Source organism: Pelmatolapia mariae, linkage group LG13 (assembly GCF_036321145.2).
Source record: "Pelmatolapia mariae isolate MD_Pm_ZW linkage group LG13, Pm_UMD_F_2, whole genome shotgun sequence".
NCBI classification, from domain to species: domain Eukaryota; kingdom Metazoa; phylum Chordata; class Actinopteri; order Cichliformes; family Cichlidae; genus Pelmatolapia; species Pelmatolapia mariae.
The window spans coordinates 13,021,646-13,033,067 of NC_086238.1; the positions used below are offsets into that span (position 1 = coordinate 13,021,646).

At 37.2% G+C, this 11,422-nt stretch overlaps 1 protein-coding gene across 2 annotated transcripts; it reads left to right on the plus strand.

Annotated features, from left to right (window-relative positions):
- Positions 1–3,914: 3,914 nt before the first annotated feature.
- gfral (GDNF family receptor alpha like) lies at positions 3,915–8,373 on the plus strand. 2 transcript variants are annotated; one of them, XM_063490892.1, is made up of 9 exons: positions 3,915–4,017; positions 4,327–4,440; positions 4,879–5,034; positions 5,195–5,254; positions 5,353–5,668; positions 6,884–7,143; positions 7,236–7,316; positions 7,433–7,511; positions 7,594–8,373. In XM_063490892.1, exons 1-9 carry the CDS (start codon positions 3,981–3,983, stop codon positions 7,661–7,663), a joined length of 1,173 nt encoding a protein of 390 aa, XP_063346962.1. In that variant the 5' UTR covers positions 3,915–3,980; the 3' UTR covers positions 7,664–8,373. The 2 variants fall into 2 exon arrangements, with proteins under 2 accessions (XP_063346962.1, XP_063346964.1); XM_063490894.1 differs by having other exon boundaries at positions 5,198–5,254.
- The last annotated feature ends 3,049 nt before the right edge of the window (positions 8,374–11,422 follow it).

Here is an 11,422-nt window from a genome sequence, read left to right on the forward strand (position 1 = left end):
ATGGTGGGTTGTTTTTTATACTGATGCTAAATGTAAAAACAAGAAACATGTCCTGGATGTGCTTTCCATTTGTTGTGTGGCAGAAGTCTGTAAGCATGTATGAATAATAATTGTGTTGCCCACATATTTTGCTGATTATCTGTTATTACTTAATTATCTGCTGTTATTACTTATTACTTATTAAGTTATTACTTATTAAGTTATTACTGGGTCAGAAAAAAGTGAATTACGGCAAGATTTGAAATTGTTTGCACAGATGAAAAAACTATGCTGAAAAATGTATTTTGTAAAATAATTTTACCTTTTTTATTTAAAGTGTAAGTAAATATTTATTGTGATAGATTTATGTATCAGTATCAGAAAACAATCCAAATCTTGACCTCTGATTCATCAGGACATTTTTCTGCTCCAGAACTCTTGGTATCAATGTTTTGACCTTTTCTTGATAAGAAATGATTGTACTGACAGCTACAATGCGTAGTGTTTTTTTTCTTCTGCCGTATACTTCATTGTTTCTTTTGCAGGAATGGCCTACTCGTACTTGATGACACACTGGGAAGTTGCCTTTGAGCATCTCTGATAGAGCATCTGGGAGGTCAAAGGCTTTGATCATGGGCATCTCAGTAGTGAAAATGAGGCAGTTACAAACATGCTTTTTCATGTTCCCCACCAAAAATTACTTGCTGCTGCAGAGACCGCGTGTATGAAGCCTTCTTCCCATTTCTAACCACGACAGTGAATTTCCCATTTCAAACGTGCCTCACTCAGATGAGCAACTTGCAGCCTGACTCAGTAATTGCAGTCATTCGTAGCAGAAGTAAAAGGCAAAATACGCAGCCGATTTGGATTGTCAACACTTTGCTGCGGTGGTTCAACAGCATTGGTTTAGAACGGCAGTCAGTCAGGCATATAGTATTTGGTGATATCTTAAATTATTTTATATGCATGAGCTAGCATTTAAAGATAATTGCTGCAGCTTGCCCCGTGTGTCACTATCAGCCTGAGAAGCACAGTTAATGCCCACATACATCCTTTTTAAAAAGGGTATTCGCTAAACTGTGCACATCTGTTTGTATGTGTGCTGAAATGTTAACGCTAACGTGCGGGGCTATTTTTATTAGATGCTTGCAAGTTTGATTTTATGTCAGTGAATGAAATCTACACACACAAATACACATATGGTGAATCCTGTTCACAAGCAGCGACGACTTTTTGTCAGACCCCTCATCCAAACAGCACCAGATATGACTTCCTTAAAACCGCAGCAATTGCCTAGGGTGAAGTGGATCAGAGTAATGGTTGTGCAGAACAGAAAGACATGCACACACCTCTTTATGCAGAGAGCACCCCGATTAAACAGATGTCCCTTCAAGAGTAGCTTCCATCTTTCTTGAGAACCCCTCACCCAATGAACATGAGTAAGCGGCTGAAGCCATTCATTTTAGCTACTTGCACATTACTGGAAAAAGATAAAAGCAGAAGATTTCATTAAAGAGTATTTGCAAAGATATTTACAACTGTACACTGCAGCACACTGGAAACTCAGAGAATCCACATCCTCAAACATACAGCACAACAAAGTTTGCAGTCAGAAACACAAAGCAAATATTAATCATCAGTGCAATCAGCAGTAGAGAAAATCCTTAAGACAAAGTGCTATAGTTTGGATGCAAAGGATAAAATGAATAAACAAGGAGGATGTGGAACTCTTGTCAAATCAGGCTAATCAGTTCAAATGAAACTAAAAAGGCAATCAGGGAAAAGGCATAATATGAAAGAATGACAGAAAAAAAACAATAACAGGAAACAGAGAGGAAAACAATCCCTGCCAGGGCAGCTTGATTGTAATTAATCTAGGTTTTGATTGTTCAGTTCAGCTTGATATGTTTAATGTGGGGAAATTGTTTATGAGCATAGATTTGATTTATTAATTATGTTAATATTTTATAGACTTTAAACTGCGATTATTCTTTATGTGTAAAACATGGCACAACAATGACACATGCGGGACGTTTTTCACAAGAATTTCTTCATTTTGAACTAAATGTGAAATGTTTGCATCCCCACATAAAGTATGTAGAAAACACTTCTCAGCCCAGGTCTTGATTGCTGTTCAGAGTAAAACAGTCCATACAATTGTCTTCAACAACTTCTGAATAGACATGATGCTGTCGAATTAAAGTCTCTTCTTTTTGCATCACTTTTTAAAAAAATGTATAATGTATGTTGTAACTTTTTCCAGTGCACTTTAAGCCTTTTTGCCTTCCAATGTTTCATACTTCATTGTGCAACACTTTGATCAATATTTGTTGACTTTTTGTTGCTTGATAAATAAATCATCTTGATTGGAGGCTTCATGAGAGTTAATCACTGTTGACTTCTAGCCACTAGGGAGCAGCAGAAATGAGCTAAAACGAGAAGGTTGCTGACTTCAAATTGGGTGGAGTTGTTAGCAAAGCCATCCATCTTGCAAATGACTCTGCTGGCATGTAACATTTGTGTAAAAGCCGATGTCACTCAACGTACGGGTCAAACCAAAACAATGACCTAAAAGACCGAAAAGCAATTTACAGCTGAGGTTAAACACTGTTTGTTTATCAGTAAACACATGTATACATATACATGTGCTTTTTGGTACCTAAGGCAGTGTTGTGTTTATTCGTAACAGAACAACTTAATGAATAAACTATTTTAAATGTTTTACATTTTTCTTGTATTATTGTATTTTGTCACTGGTCAGTTGCAAAACTATATAGTTTGTCCCATTGCCTTTAGTCGAATCTATGAAAAATGGCAAAATGATACAGTTTGACAGCCATAAAATAGATTTTTTTCTCCAACAAAGAAATGATCAAAAAGCTATCAGCGTAACACTTGGCATGGTGTGCAGTTTGTCCTTAAAACATTTGAGGATAAAGGCAGAACAAAAGCAGAGGACAAAAGAAGAAGTGGTAGCTCAAAATAATTATGCCATATTCCTAAACGTATTCACACTCCTTCCTTCACACACATGTGAACTTGAATGACAGCCCATTCTAAATCCATAGGGTTCAGTATAAAATATAATAAAATGTAATAAAACACCTTCAACTCTTCTGGGAAGGCTTTCCACAAGGTTCCACTGACTGTGGAATATTTAGTAGCGAGAAAATTCCAGGACTGCGCTTGTTGCAGAGCGACCCATTCTTTCACAAATGTTTGGAGAAGGGACTGCAGATGTTTGAGTTTATACACCTGTCACCATTGAAGTGATTGGAACACCTGAATTTAGTGATTTGGATGGGTAAGTGAATAATTTTGACAGTGTAGTGTATCTTTGTTTTGGTTTTTGGTTCAAATCATCTTCAGTATGTAAGGGCATGTCGACTGGCAACAGCAGTAAAATCATACCTGGCAGGAAAAGACACAATGCAACACTTCAGTCATGGATTGGTCTCCCAAGAACTTGAGCAACGTTGAAGCCTCAAGCCATTAAAATATTAAATAATATTAAAAGTCTTTTGTTTGCTTGTTTGTTCGTTTTTTGATTATTTAGAGCACATCTGTCTGAAATGTGCTGCATAAATATGTTTACTTTCCTCTTAGTTATTAGTTGGGGAAAAAATGCAAGTGAAAACAATCTGACACAAATTTAAATCAGCAGATCAGACCAGGGATCAACTGTTTTTTATTTCCTATCTCTGAAGTAATATCGCACTACTCCTAAGAGATAATACTATTACTGAAGCCCAAAAAATATAATAATGACAATATTAAAATACTGCATGCACTAATTATTTTTCCCTTTTTTTTGTTGCAGCTCTGTTTCATTGCATTTGTCATTTTTATTCTAAGGTGCAGGGTACAGCCTCCAGTAAATGTGTTACATCCTCCTGACAGCGGGTGGTGTATCCCAGCTTAAATGCTGACACCAACAAGAGGGACAGATCAGCTGCTGGTGAGAGCTTCATTTGTCTGCTCAAAGCTTTGCAACAGCTATCATGCAACTGAGACGACTGGAAGCTGCAGTGATATTTGGTGAGTTTAAGCCAAACAATTACCATAAAATTACAGATTTCTGATAGAAAAAACAAAGATGTTGATTAGTGTTATTGTATGTTTTTTGTGCTATAAAATTAGCATTACTAGAAATGTTTCATGTCTTGTTGTCTGTACTGCATGTATAGTCAAAGCGTAGCTAGAGTTAGTTATGTAAGACATTAACATTTAATTTTTGAATGTCCCTTTTCTTATAAAACCTCAAGACAAAAAATATCTCCGTGAAATAAATCCACATAAAAACCACTGATCAAGTAAATGAATTCTTAAAGTCTGCTTGTATTTCAGTGATTATTGCTCCTCAGATTTCATCGCTGGCTTCTGACTGTTTGGCTGCTGTGAAAATCTGCATGTCAGATTTATGCAAGCGTGAACAGGCATTTTATGACGGCATCTGTGAAGGTAGAAAAAAAACACATTTCCATTATATTGTTATTATTACCAAGGGTTGAGACACATAAGTATTACGTAAAGTGATTACATTTCCTCAGGAAGTTCAGCAAATGAGACTATTCCACTGAATTGCATTTCATGGAAAATGGCTAAAATGTAATAAGTGAGGAAACAGCCTGAAGCAAAATGTATATAACAAAATAAAGTGACAATAAATCACTTTTCTGATGCCTTTAATGCACACAGTATGTCTGTTTTGACATCGAAATCCTCCATTATTACACTGAATTTGATATACCAGCCTATATCGGGATACATAACCAGGCATCACAAGGAAAACTGTCAGAGCAGCAGGCACATAGAAAACACCTGTTGCTCAAACAAGACCTTGCTCGCTTATGGAAAATCCTGTTTTTCTGCCTTCCTCTTATGTTTCTGTCATTCAAGATGGAGGATGCCAAATAAAAGGCTCAGAGGTCTGTAACATGACCATCCAGACAATACTGCACCAATTTCCTTCTCTGCGAGGGTGCGTGTGTGCCTGGGAGGAGGAGCTTTGTGATTCTATACAAGTGCTGGCCACACAATGCCACCAAAAGCCAGGTGCGGTATTCTCAGAAGTCTCTACGATAAGCATTTAGATGTGAAATTACGTTTTTGTTTGCCAAAGGTGGACAATTATTGCGCTACAAAGTGACTGTTAAGAGGATCTTTAATCTGCCTTTGTTGGTGGAAGAGATAATCATGTTGATTATTTGAACAGCAGTTCAGCTCACGAGGAGTGCAGTAATGGATTGGCAGTCAAGCACTTTATTAAACTATGGTAATTATTTCATTACACTAATCTCAGATGAAATCTAGTGAAGATGAGTCAAAACTGGTGAAACCCATTCACTACCTTTCTCTCTCTTTTTTTTTTAGTATATGATGGTGCCGGATCATGTTTGGATCAATTTAGGGCTTGTGTCAGCGATTCAGTTTGCAACAGGTACCTGGCACCTATGCTCCAAGCCTGTAAGTCAGCCCAGTGCGAAGATGAAGGCTGTCAGCGGGAAACTCTGCAGTTCTACAGGAACGTACCCCAAAATGTTGCAGAGATGCTGGTCATGTGCGAGTGTGAAGCTTCGGATCAGAGCTGTCTGAGCATGAAAACTGAATTGCACAGTGGCACCTGTGGAGATGAGATCCGGGTCTGTCAGCGTGTACTTAACCAGTGCACTGAGGACAGTAACTGCAGGTATGCTGTTCTGTCCTCAGATGTTTTTGTTTTTTCCTTGGTTTTTTTTTTTTTTTTCAGGATTATTGTACAATTACTATTATTATTAAATGCATGTTCGGGGATGAAACCACCAAATCAGATGCAAATTCATTGTTTGCACAATGATGAAATGTATGAGCAGCATCTGGCGGATGAGATTGCTGGAGGGAACAACAAAAGCTGACAGGGACATTGGTTGTGCGACGCATGCGAGGAGGAGAAAAAAGGTGTCTTGTGTGTAGGCTGTGCAGCAGGAAAGAAAGCACTTTAAAATACAAGGAAGGGATTCAGTCAACAAACTAACAATACTAAATTGGAGCAGGAAAAACAGCGTTGTTAGAGGATGCTGATACTTTGATTGTTACAATGAATGAGAATTGGCTTCATTTGTATCTCTTGTGGAAACGTCTGGGTAGGTTTTAACAATGGCTACAGATGTGTGATAGGATGCCACTGTTAATCATTCGAGAGTGATATTGGAAATGAGTGTATAAAATAAATTTTTTTAAAATAATGCCAGCTCACTGCTAGTAACAGAGAAGAAGTCAGCAGAGGTGGTACAATAGTTGAATACGTAACTACCAACCCTGAGCCAGACACAGAAATAACAAAATGTGAATTCTCAACCTTTAAGTGAACAATGAAGAAGAACTCAAGCTGAGGTAGTCCAGTATAGGGCCGCATTAGTGTACAGTAGCACTCCTAACCGAAATCCTTTTTACATTGTCCTGTTTGTCCTTTTAACACATACATGGCAGCGAGCTTTCATAGAGAGTGCCAAGTGCTGGTCCAGCCATTAGGAGCAATTTGTGTTTCAGTGTCTTCTTCAAGTGGATGCCTTCTTCACTTGTCCATACTCGAGCTGATTTCATAATGGAAACCTAGATTTTCAGGTTATAGTTTCATCAAATCCAATACTGTTTTTTTTAAATGGCCATGTTTTAAGACCACATCTCCAATTACTATCTAATAAAAGTTTTCAGAAACCACTTTACACATAGACTGCAGCCTTTTATAATCCAAATTTCACCTGTGTGATTGATGCACTTTTCCTGATGCCATTTTTAATGTAATTACATAAATATATGTGAAATGATCATGAAATAATATGGACGATCTACCATAACACATAAACATCTATAAATGGCAGCACCCACTCATTCCACATAACACACATTTTCTCTGTATTAACAGGGGCTTATTAGAAAATTTTCAAGCCAATTGTTGGAGTCCTGAAGAAGCCCAGTGCATTGACAGTGACCTCCCAAGAGATGAATGCTTCACCAAGATGGATCCAGAGCTCATCCTTGGTGCAGACTCTGAATGCAAAAGGGCCTTCGTGGCTACTTTAGGGACAGTGCTTCACCATCCTTGTACATGTAAAAGACTCTACAATGACGATCTTCTGACATGCAGCATGATTCACGACGTGCTTCACAATAGATCACGCTTCAGTGAGTATCTTTTTCTTTTCTAACCAGGCATTTTTAAATGTAACAATCAATTTTCCTGGAAAGATTCTAAATTATTTTTATTTGCATTTCAGTGGCATCTTCAGAAACAATCATTCGCCCCTCTAAACCTCCTCAGATCATTGAATCAGATCATGTTTATGCTTGGTTACAAGGTAAATTTGCATTCAAGAATTAACTCTTTATGCTAATCGTAGTATGATTCACATGAATTTAAATGATCAAAACCATTTTTGAGTGAGTTTGGAGATGGAATATTTTGTCTTTCCAGATTATCTTCTGTACGTTGTTGCAACCATCCTGCTTGCTGGTGTCATATTAATGCCTCTGGTTATTGTCAGTAAAAAATGGTAAGCATCGATGTTGAATCAATGTTAAGTCCCTTTATCAAAATATTATGTATAATTTACTTTTTTTTCTGTTTCCTTGTAGGATCTCAAGAAAGAGAGATAAAGCAAAATTTCACCATCCGCAGAAAAGCAACTGTGTCGTTATTCTCTGATGTTTATTCCTCTTCCCACTGAATAAAATAATCAGCTTTTTTTTTTCTTTTAACTCAAGATCACAGCTGAATAGATCCGTGAGGTTCCTTTGAGTTTGCTGCACATGCAGTCATCTCATATTTCTTTACTGTAATAGTTAATAGAGTTTATTAAGAAAATAACTAAACCGAGAATGCTTTAAAACACTGTCATCAATAACCAAATGAATATTGTTGTAATCATCCTTTGCAAAGGTCTCCATAGCACACTTTGTTTTTCAGAGTACTTGGTAGGTGATTGATGAGTTTGACACGAGGGCTCTGCGGGAGTCATACAATCTGTACAAGGACTGATTGTTCTTCTTGCTGTAGTTCAGTAGCTCTAGGTCTGGAGTTGCTGTATGTTTGAAGCACTTGTCACACTGCCCAGTGGTGTTACTTGATTGATAAGACTATAAGAAGCTTTTGCACAATCTTGTGAAGTAGCATTGTTTAGTTCTTCTGTAGTGCACCCTTAATCTTTGTGTTGTTGCAAACAGTGATCTTGTGCTGCTTTATTAAAGAACATATTGTATAATTGTAGATACAACCTTTATGTTTAAAGTTACTTGAAAAAAGTCAGGATGCGTTATGTGTGACTCACAAAAGCTAGGTTTTTCTCTGCAGCAAGACTCTGTCATTTTTTTTTCTGTTGTTAATCTTTCACACTGAGACTTATTATAGAAAAAACAACAGATCTGACAAGTTTAAGATTGCTTTAAGTTATAACTTCAAGTGTGATGATTTATTTGTGCTCTGTATCTGATAATAAACTTCCCACTGAAAGCCTTAAAGCCCCACAGTTTGTTCAAAGTGCTACATTTTATGTGACGATTCCTTTAAAAGGAGCTTTTAAAGAAAAACTTCAGAATCAGAATTTAAATCATTTGTCATTTTTTTTATAGTTCCAGTCAGTGTGCGTGAAAGCCCCACACAAAAAAGCAGTGAACACAAAAAGATTTGTTTTTCTTTTTTTGGTTTGGAGACAGCTATCTAGAAAGCCCTGTCAGCGTAGTCCACTTAGTCCTGGAATCAGGGACAGAGTGGAGCCTTTGGTCAGGTGATGTCTGATATAAAAACAGGAGAAGTAGAAGGGGAGGACAACCCTATTCACCCCTTTGTGCACAAACAGCAGGAGAGAGGCACTGATGGGAGTTATCTGTATTGACCTTGTAAACACACTTACTTTAGCATTTTGAGCTATTTGGAGACAGGGTAACGAGGTCTGAGTGGTGGCAAAAGAGAAGCAATTGCAGTAATCAAGATGAGTGGATTTGCTTCACTTTAATCGGGCCAAAGACACCAAATTGTTTTTGTCACTGGAGCTGATCTAACCCTGATTCACTGATCTGCTCTGTTTTATACGGTTTAGCTATAGGTGAGTATTTCTGGACTCATTCTGCTCGGGAAAGATTTGAAGTTCTGTCCAATAGTCTATTTAAAGTCAAATTAAAGGTCAGTGTGGATAAATATGATTAATGTTTTAACCCATGATTTAATCCTTTTCTCTATCATGTTAAGCACACACAACATACAGTCTGATCTTTTGTGTGGAGGGCTCTGTGTCTGTGAGGAAAATGAACAACCATGTCTGGAAATCTATATATTTGAAAGGAGGCAACAGTAAGTAGATACAGAGATAAATCCAAACACATGCTAAAAAAGTCCCAGCTGGTTTGAAGGCAGGGATTTCTGTTGGACAGGAAGAGTTGATTGGGAGGTGAAGAAGGCTTTTTTCAGGACTAAAGGGAACTAAACACTAAACAGTGAGCTAAACATGTTCATTCACAGGCAAACACTGGATTGGTGGGACTATTTATATACTTAGGCCTAATTTCAGATGTAGGAGATCATAAAGTACAAAACCTTTACTACCGTACTTATGTAGAACTTCCAGGCGTCTGTATTTTACTTTAAATTTCGATGTTTTTGTACAAATCTTTACTTTTTAATTCTTACATTTTCAAAACGGGGGCGGGGATTATTTCTGTCACTGCATGCTTTCAAACATCAAAACAATTTGAACCTAAATCGAGGGGAAAATAACATAAAAGACAATTCTATTGGTGTGTGTCTATCGCATGTGCTTATCTCACACAAAGGGATGGAAGACAGAAAAACACATCATCTAGCCATCATTTCTAGAACTATGCTCAGGTTTTAGACTGAGTTTTAATGTGGCAGGTGATTTTAAATGCTACGTTTCCAACAGCTCAACAAATATTAGCAAACACACAAACTGTTTCTGCACAGTTTGTCACACAGTGTGTTGCTAGCTAAAGGCACAGCTGCTCTATTTCCCAGGGAGAGAAAACGTGGGAGATAACTTCACTCAGAGATGGAGAAAGCTATAAGAAGGATAGGAAGAAAAACAGGTTATTTTTAAAGCTGAGGACTGCTCGGTGACATTTGATATACTGGAAATGTAAAGCTTAAAGGTTATAGTTTATCAAACAGATATTGATCACATGAAAATATCTGGCAGTTTAATGCAGGGTTAGTTCACCAGAGTATGCTGTACTCTGGTGAAGTTTAGTGATGGAGCAGAGTGACTGTGGTTATATCACAGGCAGCAGACATCAAAATAAATTTAAGCTGGTGGTGCTGCTTGGATTCATTCACTGACTTCCACATTTATATTAGCTTTATACAGACTAGTGGTGGGCATTAGCTGTGATAGTTCATGTAACATCTGCTTATATCTTCTTGAATTAGGCTGTGTAAATCCACAAAGAGAGAAGCAGCACATACCATGTGATTAAAATCTATTTGTGCTGACAGCAGAAACTGCTGGGACTTATTTCTATTCACTTCAGCTGGTCTTAGAGTTCCCCCACCCCCCGGACTGTACCCATTTTTTCTGTTTAGGTGTGGAGCCAAAGTCACCCGTCAGTCTAGGCAACAACAAACAGAGCAAAATTTTTTGCTTTGTTGTCTTCATGTTTGTGCTACATAACAGCAGATATACATTTGATTAAAATTAGAATTGGAATTTAATATAAAGATTGTATTCCTTTATATCGGTGTTATTTTATTATGATATCAATAATGACACGAGGTTCAAAGCATAAGGGAGCTAAAAACAATTTATAAACTCCAACAATGAGTGGAAAATAAATACCAAGAATCAGAGACCCGTCTAAACAGGCGTCCACAATTCAATGAAAACTAGAAAAGAACCCCATCATAGTAAAACTAAAGCTCAGCCAACTAGAATAATGGAAACATGAACCAAAACACAGGCTTGCAAAACTAGAAAAGCGTGAAGTAATCGTAGAAATCAAAGACTCAACAATATCACAAAAACATCAAAGCCACTATTAGAATAATAAAGAGATCAAATCAGAATCCAAAACATCAAACAATACAACAGTCAAATCTAAGAATCCACAATTTATATCCACAAAAACTCTGGGACCATGATAGTAATTTATTTTTTATTCTCATCTTCCACTTTTTGCTTTGCATGACAAAAACTGACCCAAATTATTGGCTGTTTAAGCCTTTCATCTCTCAAAAGATTTTATATGATCTTAATATTACAAAACTTCCCTTACACAGTTGATAATTATGGGATTGAAGCTATCTGATTCCCCTCTTTCTATGTATTTTCCCCAAGACACATCACTGCACATGACTGATAGATCTAGGAAAACAAAGGTCAGAACTAAGAGCCTCTTTGGACCCATGTGGCCAGTAGAGGGCCCCAAAAGGGTGTAAAATGTCTCACTAAAGTTGTTG

Bases quoted from the DNA above. Each gene is read 5' to 3' on its own strand.
- gfral (XM_063490892.1), top strand. From the start codon at position 3,981: ATGCAACTGAGACGACTGGAAGCTGCAGTGATATTTG. The intron at 5,035-5,194 runs GTGCGGTATTCT...TTATTTGAACAG, and splicing joins ACAATGCCACCAAAAGCCAG to CAGTTCAGCTCACGAGGAGT. The intron at 7,144-7,235 runs GTGAGTATCTTT...TTTGCATTTCAG, and splicing joins TCACAATAGATCACGCTTCA to TGGCATCTTCAGAAACAATC.